This window comes from Nipponia nippon, unplaced genomic scaffold (assembly GCF_047370975.1).
Source record: "Nipponia nippon isolate SJK-2023a ecotype South Korea unplaced genomic scaffold, ASM4737097v1 scaffold_6, whole genome shotgun sequence".
Classification (NCBI taxonomy): Eukaryota; Metazoa; Chordata; class Aves; order Pelecaniformes; family Threskiornithidae; genus Nipponia; species Nipponia nippon.
This window is the reverse complement of record NW_028262380.1, coordinates 69,055,547-69,076,268: the sequence shown is the minus strand read 5'-3', so window position 1 is coordinate 69,076,268 and position 20,722 is coordinate 69,055,547. Positions and strand designations below refer to the sequence as shown.

General features: G+C 42.2%; 1 protein-coding gene and 1 long non-coding RNA gene across 14 annotated transcripts in view; one reads left to right on the top strand and one right to left on the bottom strand.

Annotated features, from left to right (window-relative positions):
- Window positions 1-17,356, bottom strand: part of LOC148051544 (uncharacterized) — a 36,482-nt gene extending 19,126 nt beyond the window's left edge. For 2 of the 3 annotated variants that reach the window (XR_015699499.1, XR_015699500.1), the window contains exons 1-3: window positions 16,982-17,356; window positions 15,728-15,799; window positions 10,966-11,048 (exon numbers count right to left, since the gene is read on the bottom strand). This is a non-coding gene — a long non-coding RNA (uncharacterized LOC148051544). Of the gene's footprint in view, window positions 1-169; window positions 282-10,965; window positions 11,049-15,727; window positions 15,800-16,981 lie in introns of those variants that run through there. The other variant, XR_015699501.1, reaches the window with a different exon arrangement.
- Window positions 17,357-17,431: 75 nt separating this feature from the next.
- Window positions 17,432-20,722, top strand: part of USP38 (ubiquitin specific peptidase 38) — a 68,582-nt gene continuing 65,291 nt past the window's right edge. For 8 of the 11 annotated variants that reach the window (XR_015699492.1, XR_015699493.1, XR_015699494.1 and 5 more), the window contains exons 1-2: window positions 17,433-18,370; window positions 19,391-19,526. Coding sequence is in view for 8 of the 11 variants with exons in the window: in XM_087735646.1 (XP_087591772.1) it covers window positions 17,686-18,370; window positions 19,391-19,526 (821 nt within the window). In the remaining 3 variants the exon portion in view is untranslated. Of the gene's footprint in view, window positions 18,371-19,390; window positions 19,527-20,722 lie in introns of all 11 variants that reach the window. The other 3 variants (XM_087735648.1, XM_087735647.1, XM_009468791.2) reach the window with 2 other exon arrangements.

The following is a 20,722-nucleotide window of genomic DNA, read 5'->3' as shown; positions in this document are numbered from 1 at the left end:
TGTTTTTAAAAGAAAACATTGCTGAAGCAGTATTTCATATAACTGAGATTATAGCTAAAAGTGGGTAAGTATAGATCTTCTCAGATGTTACTGTGGCAAAGAAGCACTTAGATAATTAAGTGAAAGAGTCGAGGAAAACTCAAAAAGATGTGGGACACACAGTGCGCTACTTCATTGATCTCTGATCTTTGTCACCTGGTTTAGACAGCAATATGAATGACAGCTGAATGAGAGTTATCCTCGACATTCTTTTTTTCCATTGAATGTTTGGTTTGCTGTTTCTGTAAGGGAAAAAAAAATGGGTTCTAGGTATTGACAGTTTGACATAACAGTTTAGATTAGCCATTGCACCTTGTAAAATAATTAGCTTGGAAGTGAAGAATCAAGCTCAAGAATGTGCTAAATGGAGCAATCATCCAGCAAAGTGAACAGGGAAAGGATTTTGCAGTTATAGTGGAAGAATCATTGAAACATCCATCTGTCCAGTACATCTACACAATAAAGAAGGAGGCAAATGAAATACTATGTTTCTACATGTTCTGCTGTGCGATCAGAATAAAAACAAGAGAGCTTACAGGATGTACTGTGTAAGTCCCACTGCTTGATGTATGGGGCACCATGCCTTTTGAGAGCTACTAAAGCAATAAAAATAATACCAGGTCTCAACACCATAAGGCAATTTCTGTGGAGCTGGAGATACACTCGTATGAAAAAAGAAGAATTCAGCGTGGCCTAACAGAACTGAAAATTGTGAAAGGGACTAGTAAAACCGATAGAAATAAAGGTTTAATGCTAGCAAGACATTTACAAGCTAGGGGAGATAGCTCCAGGTAGCCTACTCATTGTTTGACTAATGAACTCAGACAGCTATTCCATTCAAACACCAGCCATCTTACAGAATAAATTATCAAGTAGCCAAAACAAACATAAAATGAGTTCAATGAGTGCAAGTGATGGTTTGTTTATTTTGGTGAGAAGGCAGAAAACACACCTAATTAAAAAGTAATCTGCACATGCAGACCTGTGACTGTAGCTAATACTTTCTGGGGCAGCACTGAAAATGCTCAATTTCATAGTTTTGAAATAGTAAGGCAAGCTGATTAGTAGGAGACAAAGGTGGTATTTAAACAAAGAATGGCTTATTGATTTCTGATCAACCTCTCATCAGTTTTATCTTAAGCACGCTCAGCAAGCAGTCTTTCTCGCTAGTGGCTCCTTAATGTAACGTTCCACGCTGCCCATAGAAAGGTCCTGTCCCCTCAGGATGACACAGGACTGCTCTCCCCTCCGCTCCGTGGTGGGGACCAAAGCACAGTGTGCGGGGACAACTGGCAGGAGATTTTCTTCAATGCGCTCCCCTGATCTGTACTAATGTAATGCTTGTGCTAATGTGGATGTACCCAGTGTATCTAAATGAGCTTCTGTTGAGCAGTACAGCCCCATCTACTGATGCGAGTGTTCCCTAGATAACAGGGCGACTCCGCTGCCTGGGTTTAAGCAAACATTTCTGTTTCTGTAGGAGTGCCGGTATCATTACAAGACATTCAAGGCCAGGAGCCCAAAGAGCAGGGACGTGCAGGGACATGACATTAAGAAGCCTGAAAAGCTGTAGCTCAGGTTTACACAAATGACAAAAGAGGGTGCTCAGAACTTCTTCAGAAGCAGCATGACATAAACTTCTGAGTGGCCCTAATCAAAGGCAAAAATCCATCTGTTAGCACTCTCTCGAAGTCACACCAGGGATGAATTTGACCCCTGGTGGAATGGGAGCATAATCAAATGACATTAAGGGAAAGGGCTTTAATTAAGTAACACTTAACTATAGTTATATTATTTTTATTGTATTACTGTATTTTTGTTCTGTATGACTTATTCTTCATTCAGTGTTATTACGGTAATATTCCCTAAGTTGTGTAAGATTTTATTAGCACTTTGTCTTATTTGACGGCTTTATTTGTGCACCAACTCAAGAGATTTCATAATTGTACTTTCCATTACTAATATATTCCTATATGAACACCAGGTAAGGCGTTATAACAATATAATTGAAGGAAATGGAATATAATTTCTTTTTATACTGCCGAGGTGATTCTGCTTCCAGCAAGTATGAAGAATATCATAGCTCAGGACCTCCTATGGAAACAAGGAAAACTTTTTCAGTGGTCTGCTAAGTCCCACATTTCAGACTAATCTCAAGAGAGGAGGAACAACTTTTAACGATTTTGATGATGATGCTAAGATCCACCAGTATTCCTCAGGGAATAATATTCAGCTCCCCTGGGGAACTACCTCAAAACCCCAAGTTTTCCTGTCAACTGAGGGAAAACTATTTGCACCCTCCTCTAACCCCCACTCTCAGAATAAGGCTCACATACGGTGTCAGATGTGGGGAACTGCTGCTTTGGCAGCATACATTCAAGCTCGCAGATGCTTAACTTCACAATAAAAATGCCTGTATCTTCAAACCTTCTGTGCTGAAACATTCATCAGAGGAGATGGGACTACCATTTTTAGCAGCACCCCACAAGCAAGCAGCCAAGTAGGTGAACAAACCAAGGTACTGCTGAAGGAAGACAGTTGACAAGTGAAAGTTTCCAGTCAGGCTTTTTAACCCCAGGTGGAATGACCCTGACACCTATGGGGTGGAAGGGGAAGACATGTTGTGTGCCTTAGCTTTGGCTATGCCGGTTCTTCTGCCATCTTCCCTGAGCAGAGGTGCAGCTAGACCCTATGCTGAGAAACCCCCGACGCAGTGGGAACACTCCCTCTCTTCTCTATCCTCGCAGAAAACAGTCTTGCAGATACTCAGAGACTGTCCACAGAGTCCCCAAGACTCATTTATCCCACACCGCACTGTAAGTGCTCAAGCTCAGACTGTCAAAGCCTCGGATTATGTTTTCCATCATTCTTTAGGATTTTCATCTGTTCTTTGAGAAACAAAGTCCTGTCTAAAAGATTCCCTCCTTCTTTATCCTATGGAGATATTTTACCTTTCTGCAAGAAATTAATTGCCCCCTTTGTACAGTTTACTTTTTAACTGAGGAAACACAGCGGGAACCTCTTCGCCTCCTGTCTTGTCTTTCCTGCTCACGCACTCTGGCTTGACAGGCTGGCATTTAGACCCCTACAGAGGTCTCCTGGTGATGACCCTGCCAAGCAGATGAGCCTCCTGGAAAACCCGTCCTGTGGTCACCCCCAGCGGATTAAACCATTTGGAGCTTTCTCCAGTTAATTCCTGTGTTGTCTCCCCTACGGCTTCTAGGTCACACTTTTTGCTCCTGATTTTTAACCACACTTCCACGATGGGATTATTTTACTCAGGGAAGTCAGACAGCTCCCAGCTAGAACTGGATTTCACACACCAAAACGTTTCAAGCCACACCTTTAAAAAGACAAATTTTATTTTCTTTATATAATTTTTCCCTGTAATTATTATTAGCAGCAAAGAGCAGTTACATTAATACAGTCAAGCTGAATAAGCAGGTTGTTATGAGTTTCTCCTGGGAGAAAAAAAAGACATGAGTATATCTTTCAGTGATGGATATTTGTTTTTTAAATGTCACCATGATTTCCAAGCCTTTATTCTCCAGGTGGCTCTTTTTGAGTGCAGCAAGAGCCGGCTGCAACGGGAGTTGGGGGCATTGGAGGCTAACCACAGGGGGTCCGTCAGGAGGCTGATAGTGCAGACAGACAAGCTGACCGATGGAGACAGACAGGCAGATGGTGGAGAGAGACTGCCCTCAGCTCCCCATGGCCATGCTCAGCACACCTGGGTCTCCCATGCCAGCTCGTGTTTTGTTACATGGTCTGTGGACAGTCTGTGCGGGGGAAGAAAGAGAGAAGGACAAACCTCTCTTTTCACTTGGGGAAATGAGGTATGGAGAATCCTCACTCCAAACTCAAACTGGGATGGGAAAAGGCTCAGCTTGACAAATGAAATGTCATCAGTGCTTCAGATGAACACATTAATCAGCAGAGGCATGCTTCTGCCACCTGCTTGTACACCAGACTTTGGGGGGAAGCAAGGGGAACTAAAGAGACAGATATGAAAAACAGTGGGTTTTCCATGGCTTTGAAGTGGTGGCATGCAGACCTCTGACCACAGGACTGGCCACAGCACTGACCAGCTTAAAAACTGGCTTGTGGTACCTCTCATTTTGCAACTTTAAAACAGGCGACCAGCTTACCAAGTGCTGGTAACACTGGAAAATAACCAATGTTATTTTCCTACTGAACAGACCTGCGAGAGAGAATCAGGGATACCCTGACCTGCTCTGCTACTCCTCGGCCACACTGGAGAGGGACTGCATGTAAGCGCCGGTTCCCGCTGCAGCCAGCACGTGCTGCAACGGATTGGGAGAAGTGTAACAAACAGAAAAAGCTCACAGCTGCACGGGTATCAGAAGAAAGTATGCCATTAAGTAACAAGTTGATACACTATATTGGCTGTCTAAATTTATTCCTCCTCAGACAGACAAGTACCTGCATTAAGTAAAAAGCTTAGTGAATACACTAAATACTAGAAACAAATAACACACTATTATTATTTACACCACGTGGTGATGTGGCCTTATTGTTTTAAGACAGCAGTGGCTTTTCTGCCAAAAACTTTGTGACTATTACAATTTCTAATTCCCACACTACATCTGAGTTAAATTATCATGAGTCTCAAAACCTCATGAAATTAATTGGAGGAATTTACAGCATCAAAAATGTGTTTTACATGTCTAGACAAATCTGATTATCATCATGCCCTTCAGAAATATGTTATATATTCCCAGCATGTTAGATTTTACATAGCGTTACCATTAAATGTGGTCTAACCTCAGCTGACAAATCAGCAAATAATCATTAGGATGAATCTGGTAATTTATTTCAGTTTTAAGAGATTAATTATGTTAATGAGAAGCAAAATAAGGTATTTGGACAATGGCATTAGATGGTTCTGAATAAAAAAATCTTCATTTTATGTTAAATGTATTTCTAAAAAGTATTTTCAGTATCATAAATAAGTAAAGTAAAATAAAAAACAAATAAAAGGAAACATTTTCATTGCATGGAGTTTGCTGAATTGGTAGTAGAGTATTTTGAGATTAAATGGAATTCCTACTCAGCCAAAAGCAATTAGGGGTACAAAATTCATAGTAAAGGTGCAGTCCCAGAATCTGCAGAATTACAAATTTGTCACATTAATGGAGAAGTCTGTGGACATTAAAGGAAAAAGGTGGACCTAATTCTGCTTCCTGAAGATGGTATGAATTTTGCCAGTGATTAGTGTGAACAAGACAGATCTTACTAAATACACCCTGACAGAAGCTCAGGTTATCACTTGCTGTTTCCCTTTTGGCATCTAAAGCCAGGATGGCTGGATTCTTACTGTCCTCCCCAAAAGGTAAAGATGGTTTCACGGTTATTGGTATAGTTGTTTGGGGCCTGTTGAGAAAGCAGGTTATCACTATTGCTCCAGATCCAGAAGTGGGATTGTAGAGCTCACTTAAGAAACACATTGATTTAATCCCGCTGAAACTGGGAAAGGCACGGCAGCAGCTCAGGGCAGAGGGCAGGTTGCAACAGGCTGTTTGAGACCTGGATCGCACTCCATCAGCCCACACTAGGATCCAGTTGTGTTAGTTACTGAAAGCTCTTGCCAGTAGGACTGTCTCATTATCTAGATAAATATGATGCATAAAGCCATGTCAGAAGCATCATATTACATAATTCTCAGTTTCATGTGAAAAACTAAGGTATAGAGATCTTAAATATTATGATGGTCATTACACAAAATGACAACTGAACGTACATTTCCTGTGGGCAGTGAGCTCCTGCCCCACGTCACCTAGCATGCAGAGAGGACAATGTAAACCAACAGCTGGGATATGAACACTCTGCCCTCTTAGGTGCAATGCAAAGTGCTCTGCAGTTAGTAATTCTTCCAAATGTTCTGCAATACTACACTCACCTACCACTCACCTGTGCTGGTCAATGCCATTCAGAGGATATTTTGTTGGCTACATGGACATGAAAGAAATTATCTTGCACATAAAAGGAGTTGTGCTATTACACATGCCCTAAGCTTTGTTCTCTCTCAGTTTTAATTAATATTAATCAATGCTTTGCAAGGACAGGAGTAAGGCTGCTCTTCTTTTGAATCCCTTCTTTCTGTAAATCTTTCCTGTCCCAGTTAAGCTAATCAACATTCTTACAAAGCTTTTTCATATGAAACTGTCACTATTCCTTAAATGTGTCACTATCTACCAATTACCATTTTCTACCGCACGTAACACTTCTTTCTTTTTCATTAGTACTTCAAACTATTCTCACGTTCTACAGTATCTCATTAAACTAGAATCCTGATTATTTCTATTGTGCTAGCAAGTGTGTCACTGGCACTATAATGGTTATCTTTTTCCTATTTTAAGTATCCAAATGAAGCAAAAATCAGTTCCATTTCATTCTTTCCAGATGAATCCCGACTCCTTTTATTTAAACATCCCTATTTATACTTATTCCTAATGCTATTCCACTGTAACGAAACATCTTTTCATGGCATGTCCTCTACAATCTTACTGCCAGGACATAAGCCTGCATACTAAGGCAAAACTATGAACAAGACTTCGGTAATCTCCACCCCTTTCTGAAGCTCTTCTTAGCACTGCAGTGGCAAACAGTCCCTGTGTGGATCGGGTTCCCTACTTACACGTTGCCAGATGCAGCGATGTTCATGTAATATTCACTTACTTTTTCCCTGCCATGCAAAGTTGGTGCATTATTATTTTGTCATTGCTGGAAATGTTCACTATGAAGCAAGCCATGCCCTAGTACATGCTGTAAAAGCACAAAATGGAAAGAGTAGACCAGTTCTTGAACACTGCTACTATAAATATGAGCCAAGAGAGAAGAGATAACAAATAGATGGAGCATGGAGGTAATAACAAGACAATCAAGGCCAGTAAACCAAGGAACGATCACAAAAAGCAAACTGGAGCTCTTCTGTAGGTATCACATCAAGAAGTAGTTTGAGAAAGAGTCACAAAAAAGGAATGAGGTGGTTTTGCAGATATTTATGAGGGTATGTGAGATGTAGCTTCATCAGGAAAAATGTTAAGATGCTTACAGAGGAGGATTTTCAAAAGCACCTAAGTCATTTTAGAACGTGCACCCTGTTGGCCTTTAGTAAGGCTGATGCTCATAAAGCACTTTGAAAGTGCAGGGTATAATTTCTTGTCCTCCTGATCCACTTTTAAAATACAGATAAATTACAATATAAACAAATCAAATTGCTTTACCAGATAATGTCAAGCGTAATTCTCTGAGAGTCCCAGGTGCTGTAAAATCATTTTGCGGCCTTTGGTGAATCATTTAGACTGACTACAGCCATGTCTATTTCACAAGCAAGTTGTGGGCCACAATTAATCTTTTGCAAGGGTTCCATGAGACAGTAGGAAAGACAAACTTTAAATGACCAAGCATTAAAGGCCTTTTACCTTCAAAAGCATTGGTAGTTGTGGAGTATTGGTAGAAAAAAGGACTCACAAGTACCCAACAGAGCACATTCAGGCAGGCATGTCTGGTTTGGCAGCACTGCTTGAACATAGGGATGTCAGCTGCCTTCACCATCACCCCCTTATCATGGTGCACTGCAGGACAAGAGGATGTTCATTGGTCATGGTTCAGTTTTGAAGGGGACCTGTCTAATACTGATAGGAAACAAGAATTTGAGTGCACTGTGCAATCAGACATTGCCCTCAGAGGCAGCGGTTTTTTGGCAATCCCTTCCAACCTGCTTTGATCTACCCTGAGAGGAAGATACTTTTCCAGCACTAGCAGAAATACGGATGTACAGCAGGTAAATACTAGCAGCAAACTCTGGAAGCAAGCATGAGCTAGGTAGCTGTTACTTCTACAGTGATAATAAGCAGTGCAAGAAACAGCAGGAGACAAAAATCCTTATGTCAGAACTGAAGTTCTGACTGGTGAGCGGCTGGACTGGAAGGTGACTGGCCTAAGGGGACGCCAAGGGTAGCAAGTACCTTCGAGCCCTCCCCAGGGGACTGACCTAAGCCAGATCTTTGTTGAAAAACTGAAATGGCAATTCTTTTTATCAGAAAGAATGCTCCGTGTATTTGTTAGGTGTCTGATTTACATCAAGCTAAATGAGCATTAACAAACCAAAAGCAATTTATAGCCACTTAAATAAAAATTAATTTTCCTCTCTGTTATCCAGATTTTCCCACAGTAGTTTATGACACTATAAACCTTCTGTGATTCTCTCATTGCCTTTAAATCATTCTAGGAAAATGAAGATACTCAAATACATGTAACAACTACAGGAAGAAAAGTATCTGTCCTCTTTTTATTTGGATAAGTTCTATATCAAGCTGTCAGTATACACTATGTAATTTTTAAAAAGATGGGACTGGATCTGCCTCATTTTTTTAAATGTTTTGGGCCACCAGTAATAAGTTTTCACTTTTTCATATTGTAGATAACAGGTAGTAGAGAATTTTGTCTTCAATAAAGAAAAATAATTATTTTTCTAGATGTATTTATGCTTCGCATGAGATGAACTTTCACTTTAAATAGGTCCTCTCCCAGAAGAATGAGATCACTGAAATCAGGGCAGAAGAGTCCATAGTACACCCTGACACATGACTCAACATAAATAAGCTCTACAAGCTTAGTATATTTGTCTAATCATATGTTATTTATAACATTGAACATTTGCTTCTACGCTGCACTGTTCAAAGCATTTCCTTTCCAACCAATTTCAGTGCATACAGAGCCTCAGAAAAAGACTGTACTTCCCTCTGACTAAAAGAAATCTGATACTGAAACTGGAACTGATTGAGACTGCGCCCAACTGTTCAGAGAACCAATTATTTTACACATTAACCTAAGCTCCCCTCAGCAGCTACTGTAAGCGAAGAACATGTCAGATCCTGGTTTGAGATGAAGACAAAATACCACCACTATTGAATTATCACAGGCTCCATCTGTGCTGAAATTTAAAATGGAATCCAAATAAAAATGTGTTTACGCAATTTCACATTTCAGAGTACCCTTCTGACCCTGCGTTGTTTTTCTATAATCCACAATTCTTTTTTTCATGCATCTTAAGTAAGCCTGAGGTATGGAAAATTTTCTTAGTGATCCAATTTTTTACTAAAGAATTCAGGTATTCAAACCAAAAAATGGTTACAATTCCTTTTGTTGTTACACATTTGAATCAGTGCATGCAACACTGCACAAAGTGTCAAAATACGGACAGGCCAGCTTATTTTGGAAGATTATCACAGATTCCAAACCAAAATAATCTGAATTAGATATATTACTTTGTTGCTAATAATTCTTCTGGGGATTCGAATATTGGAGCTGAATTCAAAAAGCAAAAAAACTCCACAATCTAATAGGTAAATGAAATACCAGCTATGCAAACTCTTCCAAAAAAATCACTAAACTGCATTGACATTTCTGGCAGAAGATAGAAACTAATTGTACATTCTGATTACCAGTGTGACTACGCTGTGTCTTAGGGCTAAATTACTCCTTGTGATCTGCTCACTTAAGTGTGAAATCTTCGAGGATGTCTGTACAAGACCAACATAACGCCCTTCTTATGCTGTCCTTGATTTTGGAGGATCTATGGTAGTGGGTCTGCGTCTGACTTCTGTTTCATTAAACATTATGTTGGCATAAAATACTCTTTATTTTCTGTCCCTTGTTATTGTCCAGAGCTACTGTGTTCCTCGTTCCACAGTCCTTCATTGCTGGGTGAACTTATTCCGTGTACACAACATGTATGATCTCGGTAGTGTTTCGGTGTTCCTTGAGCTGGAAGTCAGACACCTTTGCTTAGTGTTGCAAGGAACCAAGGCATATGTGGTCACGCCCATGTGTCTGCCCTCCTCTTGCTCATCATAAGCATTAGAATAAAAGGGCTGATTTCACTTGTATTTGACAGGAGGTAGATTTCAGAGATGTAATGTTTTGTCACTGCAGGTGGGCTCTGAAAGCCAATTTGACCTGATCAAATAGACTTTCTTTGGGCAATGAAGGACCTGTCTACCCCACAACAAAGCATAGTGAAGAGATGATACTTAAACTGGTGGCAACCGAACTCCAGCATCAGAAGCAGCAGCAGCCCAGCTGTGCCCCTGTGAATGAAAAGATTGCATTGCGTATTATTTGAGGCAGCGTGCAGACATACCTGCTGAGGCTGGAACTAAGCGGGGTATCTCCACCATGCAATATAGGTTAGATGCAGTCAGAATGACGACTGAGTATGAAAGGGACCTCTGTCAGACATTTTTGATGCAGAGTGTTTACTGAATAAGTCAGAGTATTGTGAGCATAACCAAGGAAATATTGAGTTGGGACTTGCCAGCACTGACACTCTTTTAAAAATGAAAGATGAATAAATTAAACAATGACCTGCTTCACAACTGTAAGCAACTAGCTGCCAGGAAAGAGTCAAGAGTCAGAAGGGAGCTAATGGTGAAACTGTAGACATCTGAAGTTTGCCTTACAGTCCAAGCAGCATATTTTTAAACAGAGACCAAACAAAAGATGCTAAGAGAAGTTTGTGACTGATTTACAACTGACGAACCCATCTTGGATTTTTGATGGCTTAAGTGGAGAAAGAAAAATCATGGTTATGACCTGGGACAAAAGTCTCAGACTCCGGGAAAACCCATGCTTAATCTTTGGCAAAATAATTAGTACAAAGGAAGTCATACAGTCCATGAAATGTATGAATCCTGACCAGTGGTAATGACAGCACTATGGAAGTAAAAGAAAATTTAGACACTATGTATGCTTTAAAAAAAAAAACAACAACCCCCCCTCAAAAAACAGAAGAAAAGCATCAAGACCTCAGAGTTTAAAAAGGGTGCATAGGTCTTATATGCTGTAGCAAATGCAAGGCAAAACAAGACACAAACCAAGATGCAAGACAGAGTGGCTTACCTCACTTGGGAGGCACCTGCACATGCCAGCAGACCAGAAAAGTCCCAGACAATGATGACCAGTTGAGCATTACAGTAGTCCCTCTGAAAACAATGAGACTTCTTTTGTGCCACGTTATCAGGTGTATACTGAAATATTTTGTTTTCTTAGCTCACGACAAAGGATTTCATACAAGCCAAAATGCTGGGTTAGTGAAAAAAGTGTTACAAATGTAAGGTAACAGCTAGAAAAGGTACAGAGAGATGCTTGATTCCTCACAGGATGTATATATCTTTTAATACTGGCAAATCCCCAGGCTCTAGTAAGGTGAAGCACCTCTTTTAAGGTACACGCCAATCAAGCCATGGTCATATCTCTCAGGGATAAACTTTTTGTTCTGTAAAACTTAACTTCCTGCTTTTTTTTTCTGGATTCCCCATGTATTTTTGGATTTGTTTTTAATATAATGCACATTTGGTCCTCAGTTATTCCTTCAAATGTCATCCATAAAATATATATCCAGAAGATCTGATAGCATGAACGTCTTTGGTATTTGGTCTTGGACAAATTACTTTCTTTTATGGTATCCTTTACAATACACATGGATAATATATGAAGAAGAGGACAGCAGAAACCCGTAAGTTTGAAAGGTGATTTGCACTCCTCATATGAAGAAACAGCAATAAAAATAGGAGATTTATGACACAATTTACTCCTTCATTAAGTAGCAGACATTGTAAGTGTCAGCCAATGGCTGTAAGGATTTCAGTATTGTTTCAGCCTAGTGTCTCATTAAAGACTGATAAAAGAAACAGCAGTCTAACTTAAGCTAAACCTGCTACTTTTCCAAATGAAGTATGCTGTCATATTTTTAGAAATTAGAATATATATCTGTTTGGATGCATGTGCAACTACCAAACATTTCACCAAAATTTTAGAAATATCACACAGTGAAAAAACCGTCAAGTCAGTTGTGCATAATATGCAGTGAAGTACAATGCTTAATATTTTCTTCACCTACTGAATCTTTTCTTTCTAGAGAAAGGTGTGATATTTGACACATCTTTTGGGGCAGATTCAATGAAGTACGCATTGTTCTCTGCCATAGCCTCACAGCTGACTTCCACAGTCCATATTCTGTCTAATTTCTGAGTCACAGATGACCTTGCAGGCAATCTACTTTTATTACTTTCTGTCAGATAGCTGGGCTGATGTATAACTCTATTTCTATAAACAGGCTATTTCCTCAGCAGGTATCTGAATTTTATCAAATGTATCATTTATCAAAGGAAGCTCTTCATATAGGCACGGCTTTTCTTGTTTTAAGAGCAGTCTGTACTTGAAAGAGACGATCACCATTACAAATTTTTTTCCTGAAAATAGTATGTATCATTGCATATAAATTCCTACATAATGCCACATTTTCATATGAACACACTCAAGTTGCATTTGTATTGCAAATGTATGCATGCAAAATAGGCATTTGCACAAGCAAAATAGATAAAGGATTGCACAAATTCAAGGGGGTTTGGCATAATTTAGTCTGATTCTCCATATTTAAACATCTAGCCTTACACATCCTAAACATAATGCAGTTTACGTTGACTTTAAAATCTGGGACATTTACTGTGAACATTTTGTGCAGTGCAAGAGAAGGAAGAGATATGGAGCCCCCAAAAGTTCACTTTTTAGACTGTCAGGGCTTTGAAAAGTTATGCACATCTTACCGGTGAAACACAAGCTGTTGGCATATACATTGCCCCTGGGTAGTTGCTGTGAATGTCTAGGTACCTTAAACCTTCCTGACCTCTGTGGGACTTCACTGACACAATTCTAAATTTCACAAAGACGTAAGTGAAGAACAATCAAGGAGAGTCTAATGCACAGCTAAGTTTCCAATTGTTCAAATATCAGTCTAACCACCCTTGTTTCACTATGGCTAGTACATTCACTTTCTTTAGGGTGTGCAATGAGATAGACATCAGTGAGAACAGTATATTTGGTAACAAGCATTTTTTTTAATTCATGTAACGGAGATTTGAGAGAAAGATATTGCACAAAGATTTGCCAGTTATCCTTTTGAATAAAAGGACAAAATACAAAATACACTCATCACAGTGGACCAGCTGAACCCCTTACTGAGACAGATTACTTAGTAAAGAAGGCAGATTTATCTAGCAAAGAAGCCTGAGTCTAAACACAGAATTTCAGCCAAACAAAATCTGAGCCATGCTGAACCATAGAGATGCTTCTTATTCCTGGGAATTTCCAGTGGCAGATACAGCCTACCTCAGTTTATCTCATGTGGATATGCCTGCCTTTTAAGACTTTCTGGCCCCGCAGTCCACACTGTACGTCTTTTCATCCCAACAGAGGCCTGAGTCTCCTTAAATTTTTTAGTGTCTCAACCTAATACCCAGGCAGATTGTTGCCACATGAATGCTGAGGAGCTACCTAGATCTCCCACCATTGCTGGGCTGCAGTCTTTAATCACAGTTGTTAATAGTTACTTGGCTGAAGCTACGGATGCCCCTTGTTTTCAAGGCAATTACCACACAGGTCTTCAAAATACCAAATGTCTGCTACATCTTTCTGTTACAACAGAGGAAAACTAATACAGAATTAGTAATAAAGTCACATTCAGTCAGATGTTGCTCCTTGACACGGCAAACATATATTATATATGCAAAACTGAATCATGACAAATTGTATCTGCAGGAGACAAAACAGCTCTTTCAAATCAAAGCTTCTTTCCTCAGAAATAAATAATTGCATTGTGATAACAGGTTTCAGTAAGACACTGAGGCCACATGCTGTGCTGTCTTGATTTTGGATAAATAAACCTGTGCCCTGTTGTTTATTGGATGAATAAACCTTTTGGACACGTGACAGTGTACAACTAGAACATGGTGACTCAACATTCAGGCATTTTTAATCAACACTTCCAAAATGAATATACTTAATTAATACTTGGTATATCTAATTGAACCTTACAGTGCTCCCAAGTACCTAGCTACTACTGTTTATACTTGACAGATACCGACCCTGCAGTTAAATAAGCTGCTTGCAGCCACCAATGGAGTTGATATCAGAGCCATGATTAGCGCTCAGAAGCTCCTGACTCATGGTGCAGTTTCATGTTACAGTGAAACTAATCTACCAGCAAGCTGTGACTGAAAAGGGAGGCCTGCTCACCATCTCCCCCGGGCTCCTGTTGCCCGTCTTGCACTAGATTTAGCCATCATGCGACCACACAGCCAAGCCACATGACGCTCAATGTCAGACACCCTGAACCTACTGCAGATATATGGGGATCCTACCTCTCGGGGAGACTGGGTTCACTGTACATGCAATGTGGGTATCTCTGTACATCAGCAGGAAGTCCAGCAGCCTCACCAGCCCTTAGGATGGCCCTGCAGCACAGCCCCCTTACCTACAAAATGTTCTGCTAGAAAGCAGTCACCTCGTGCATGAGGTATAAAACGTCTGTAGGCTGACAGAACATTTTTAATCCAGGGTTCTTAGTAAAAAGTTTCCTTTCTGCCTTACTGTCTTTAAGATTTTTGAGTCATTAAGGAGATGCCACCACGGTTAACCTTCTGCTGGTATTTGTGCTGTTTCACAGTAAGAGTAATTATTGTTCAGATTTGCCAATAATCTTTGTTTTTGATGAAACATGACTGGGTTTTTTCCTTACCTTTTCAGAGAAAATATTTTAAGATATATTTTATTCACTGAAGAATTCACTTATTTTTCATTTTGTCACAACTTAGTAATATATTTATATATAGGAGTTAGATTTCACTGAAAACAGAGGAACAGTCTGTGTTCCAAAATTTAGCTCATAAGTATATATTGATAATTGCATGTCTAATAGTTAGGTTGTAATTAGGATCATCCCCACAGCTCAGGTTATTCTTAGCTCTGAGGTCATAAGCATACTCAGTGACTCAACCAGCCATCGTAACTCTTAAACACTTGGTTTTCATTGCTAGTTCTATTACTTTAAATAAGTTTGTTAAATAAGGAGTAAGCATACTTGGTCATCTGGATGCAGACAAGAATAGTATTTCCAGGCTCCTATGCTAGAGGTACCTTACCCTCCCTCCAACTATACAGCTCCAACTATCAATTTCAGTTTTTCTCGGGGCTGTAGATTTTCAGATCTTTCTGTGTTTTTGGAGAAACTGCCTCATCTATGCAGCGATCGCTGTGACCAGGCTGCTAGGCAGAATGCTCCCAGACTGTCAGGGAGACTGTTCACTCATCCCAAGCAGCAGGCACTGCCTCCCCTCCCATCCCATCCACAATGCTATGTAAACAAAGGACAAAGAACTGAAAACCTGCTCAGACCTTTGATCTCCTAGCTCACAAGAGCCCCTGATCCTGCTAATCTGCAGCTGCTCATGCTTTCTGCATTCCCCTTATCTTCATGTGCCTGCAAGCCATCCGTATGTCCCTAGTTTTTCAGATGACCATTCTAGCTCTTTCACATTTGCTTCTCTGCTATTCATGGCAACTGCTCCTCTCATCATCCCTCTATATTTTTCCTACTCCATTGTATGCCCTGTGAGCCTGCCATACCATCTGCCTTTCTCTATTTCTCCTCCTTTATTCTCTTTCTTATACACCCTTACATATCTGAGCACCTTTGCAGCTTCTGACACCTCCAAACTTTCTTTCTCCTTCCGTTCTCCACATGATCCTCTCTCTAAATAAGGTCACACTTTACCCCTTTCCATACACGTGTCCCTGGCATCTTGATTTAAGTCCTTCCCCTTACTTTCAGAGTTCTGGCTGGGCTCCTGAGTGGACTCTTCTCCCCTTCTGTCTCCAGAAGATACCATCAACAGTGCTAGAAAAAAAAAGAGAATTTTTACTAGTGAACTTAAGAAAATGAAAACATCGCTGGTACAGATCACAAAAGGCAAAGCATTAAGCTCCACAGGTATATAAACTACATAATCCAGAACTTTCTTCAAGGTTAATTTTTTTATGGATATTAACTACAAAGTCCTTTCAAAAAACAAAACAAAACAAACAGTTAATTCGGATCATCCCAATACTGTACACTTCACAAAGATAATTTAGATAATTAAGATATTGGTGGCAACAGTCTCTGACCTTTGTAAGGTTCTCAGAAAAAAGCCCTTGATCAATACAATTTATACTGGAATGTAATGGCTCAGCAATTGCAATTTTTTTTTTTTTTTGTGCACAGTGATTTCTAGAACTAGACTTTACATGGGTGAGGAGCAAACAGAAAACTGGAGCACGGAGGAGCAAAATTAAAGTTATCCGAGCAGTTTAACTGAATATTTGAAATGTTTTATAACAGTGAACTCAATTTTCAAGTTAACTCTGAACTTCTTGGTTTCATGTTTTGCTTTTTCACAGCTGTAATATCTTACAGCTATCCCTGCAGGGTTTATGGGTCGTCTTTGTTACCCTGGAGTTAACAGTATCTGTTGACAACCTGAACTCCAGCTCAGATTCTGCACCTGTTACACATCAAATATTACCAGGGATTAATTAGGCTCATTTTCTATACTTTCCTGATGCTGAATTACAGGTATTAGTCAACCACATAGCAGGAAGGTGTTTGTATTGAGAAACAGAGAACCAAAGAGAGGGCTTTGCCAGCACACCCCACTTACGTAAGCCAGTGAGCTGGCCTAGAGGATTTTATTTGACTAAGGAAGTGGAGTTTGGCTTCTGTTTTGCTTACTGCCCATGATGGTTTTCATTCAATTTTGTGACCTTTCTTGTTACCTGCTTCTCAAGAGATAATATTCAGTCCTTGGAAATTGCAGAATTCCTTTTTTCTCATGCTGGAAATGTATTCTGGTACGAAAATGCAAGCATTGGAAACTGGAGCTAAACTGGGTCAAAAGGAGGGATAAGCAGGCTTAAATAAAGATGGGAACACTCTCACGGTGTGCACACGTACGTTGACAATAACTGCTACTCCGTTAAACCGCTGTTAAAGCAGCAAAGGCTTCATTAAGGAAGTGCTGCTGGTTACAAGTACACTTACAGGCAAAATGAGTGACAAATACTAGTCCCAGGAGGAGAAGGCGGGCTGTGCACGCAGACTGAAGGCGGGACAGGCCTGGCCATCGCCTCACCACCCCGGGGTATCCCCGGGACGGCAGACTGAGCGGCCAGGGGGCCAGCGAGGACCTTACGTGCGCGGAGGAACAAGTAAAAGCCAAACAGCACAAGCTGGCTTTAAACTGTGCAGCTCCTCGAAGCCCTTCCTGCTGACCGAGCTGCTGCCGCCCTCACACCCCTCACGGCCGGGACCCGCCGGCCGCCGCTGACGGAGGCGCGGCCGCTGAGAGAGGCGCCACCGCCCCGCGCCTGTCCCGCCCTCGCTCCCCATTGGCCGGCGCCTCAGCGAAAGGCGGGCGTGCCGCGGCCGGCTGGCGCATGCGCGGTGTCTCGCCGGCCCCGGCTTCCTGTTTGCGCCGCTCCGCTTCCGGGTCGGTGGAGGGAGCGTTCGGCGGTCGCCCCCGGGGCCGCGGCGCTGCCTTAGCCGGGGGAGCGGGGCCGCCGCCGCCGCCCGGGCGAGGGGCGGGCGGGAAGGAGCGGCGCGGGAGCGGCGGCCGCCGCCGGCGGGGCGGCATAGCGCGGCGGGGCGGGGGCAGGGCCGCGGGGAGGCGGCGGCGGCGGCCTCCGCCGAGGCCTGGGCCGGCCCGCCGCCGCCGCCGCTCGGCCGATGCGCCCGGAGCGCCCGCCATGGACAAGATCCTGGAGGGGCTGGTGAGCTCCTCGCACCCGCTGCCGCTGAAACGGGTGATCGTGCGGCGGGTGGTGGAGTCGGCGGAGACGCCGCTGAGCCAGGCGCAGTGCCGCGCCATGTTCGCTCTCAGCACCCGGCTGGTGCTGCAGGGCCCCGACCCCTTCCAGCGGCAGGTGGGCCGGCAGGTGCTGGAGGCCTACGGCCGCTACCACCGCGACGAGTTCGAGGCCTTCTTCAACCGCGGGCTCGTCCTCGGCCTCCTGCAGCGCGGCTACGGCGAGCTGAGCAACCGCGACCCCGCCATCCTCGACTACATCCAGGCGGGGCTGCGCCTCATCATGAGCTGCCCCTCGGTGCTGGAGCTCTTCGAGCTGCTGCAGGTGGAGGCGCTGAGGCTGGTGTGCGAGCGGCCGGCGCCGCCGCTCTGCGCCCGCCTCTGCCAGCTGCTGGGCGACTTCCCCCAGTGCCTGCCCCGCGGTAGGAAGCTCTCCCTCGCCTTCTGCCAGCAGCTGGTGCGCAGCATCGCCCACTTCCAGAGCCAGGGCAGCCGGGAGGCCGAGCTGCGCCTCTACGTCTCGCAGGTGACTCAGGTCAGCGGGCTGCTGAGGAGCGTCTGGAAGGCCGAGCCCGACACGCTGCTGCCCTCCCTGCAGGAGCTCTTCGCCGTCATCTCCGCCGCCGGTGAGCGCCGGGCGCTAGGGAGCGCGGCCCGGGGCCGGGGAGGAGGCGGGAGGGGCGTGGGGTAACGCGGGCGCCTGAGGAGAGCGGCGGGCAGCCACGGCCCTCCCGCCGGCGTCCCTCGCTTTGCAGGCGTTGCCCTGGAACCCTTCCTTCCTCGCCCAGGTACTAAAATGCAGCTTTTTGGCCATCGAGAAAGCAAAGCTTCCCCCCCCCCCAATAAAAAAGCTAGAGGGGAAATGCTCATTTATTTCACGGTTTTTGGAAAAGCTCCTGTTGCAATGCTTTAAATGATATACCGGAACAGAGTTTTGGGTGTCCCGTTAGGAAAAACTAAAACTCTCAGTATCAAAAGCTACTCTTGCTCCTTGCTCCCTCCGGAGGGGCACCTTAGGTCTTGGAACTGTTCAGTCTACAAAACTGGGGTATATGTAAGGAATATGTAAAACTTGGGGGAAGGATTCACTGCCTGGGTAATGTAGATGCGATTGTAAATAGGTTCTTTCTGACCTCAAAAATCTATGAAGTACTGTATTAGCTCACATTGGAAAGTCCCTTTGCTGTTGGGCACCTGGGAGACTTAACATTATAACATTAGATTTTGCTGTAACCAGTGTGGTTAGCAGACAGTTGTTGAGATAGCGCATGGTAAATATAAGCTGCATTGGATCCCTAGGCTTTACATCAAGTATGATAAACAGTTGTATGGTGCTACTTTTCAGGAAAAAAACCTCATTTCTCAGTTCCGTTGAGGGTGGAGGAGGAAGTTGGCAGATTGTCGCTTTCTTGCATGGATATTAGATGAACAAAAGGAGTTTGTAATTCAGTGCTATTCATTGTCCTTAATCCATTGGAACTTTTAAATTTTGTTTTGGTTTGTGATGATAGAATGATAGAGGTAGGATAGACTCATTGTCTCAAAACTTTACAACTATAGTGAAGTTCTAGGATAGAAGATAAAGCGTATTTTTTCTGTGGGGTTTTCTTTTTCGTTTCTTACATTGTCATGTTCAATGATTACAGATACTTCATTCGAACCTTCTGTTGCACTGGCAAGTCTTGTGCAGCACATACCATTACAGATGATTACAGTACTCATAAGGAGCCTTACTACAGATCCAAATGTGAAAGATGCAAGTATGACTCAAGCTTTGTGCAGGTACTGTATTTCACTGTAAAGGGGGGGAAAGTCTCTTTTTCTTATTCTTGCCTTTTTTGAAGTTATTTGTCACTTAGGTTCCATTAAAAAAACTCAAACAAGCAAAAACCATCAAAAAAAAAAAACCTTTTAAAATGGTAATCTAAGTTATGCTGTTTAGCATGTTAAGGTAATATATATATTTATGATGCTATGGGTATTACTGGCATGGTTTCAGTTTAAGGTTGCTGCCTTCATTGCTAATGTGGCTTCTTTCTCATGCTTTGCTAGGGTGGATGAAGAAGAGAGTTAAATAGAAACTAAGAGGAAGCCAGCTGTGTTCCTTTTAGATGACATCTTATGTTTAGATATCCCACCTTATGGGAAATAGCATAAATAGGAAACTTCACGGGGTTTATAGTCAAGCCGAGAAACAAGGCCTTGTTTTCAGAAGATCAACCTTTCTGCTTTTCCAAGAAGCAGAGGGGCGCTTTCACATGATTGTCTTACCCTGTCTTACCCATCATCTCCTCCTCTGAAAAGAGGAGGTGGTTAGAAATGAGTTTTACTGCTTAGTTTTGAGGGTTTTGTCTGCTTAGATATCTTTATGGCTTTTTAGTAGTAGGGGACAGCCTCTATTTCCATGTTTACTCAAGCCTCCAGAGGTTTTTTGGATGTTCTTTGAATAACAGAAGAATAGGAATCATGTAAAAACAATTGCATATTATGCTTATTGTTGCTCATCTAAACGTGTAAACACTGAGATTAGTAGCACTGGTAACAGGCTGTGATTCAGATTGCAATATTGGTTATTATCTTCAGGTATGTGAATAATAGTGATGCAGAAAGATGACAACGGGAGAGACACGAAGACCTTTTGAAGTTCTTTGAATTATTTTTTTAAAGCCTGTGGAAGAAGCTGTTACTGAGCACTGAAGGGTAGAAAAATGAGTAAAGCAGTTAAACAGGAGGCTGTTAGAAATTTGTATTGTTTAAAAAAATTACTTTTAAAAAGTCTTTCAACTAAAAGAATTTAATGATGTCTGCTATATTATTTTTTAACTACATCCATTTGAGTGTAGTGTAATACTTACGCATTCATGCGGTGTAGCACTTGCATGTGTTGGTGAAATACTGAGGTTTTTTCCCACACTGAAAGCATTCCTTGTATTTACATCAAATTGAGAAGCTGTATTTCATTTGAAAACATAATTAAT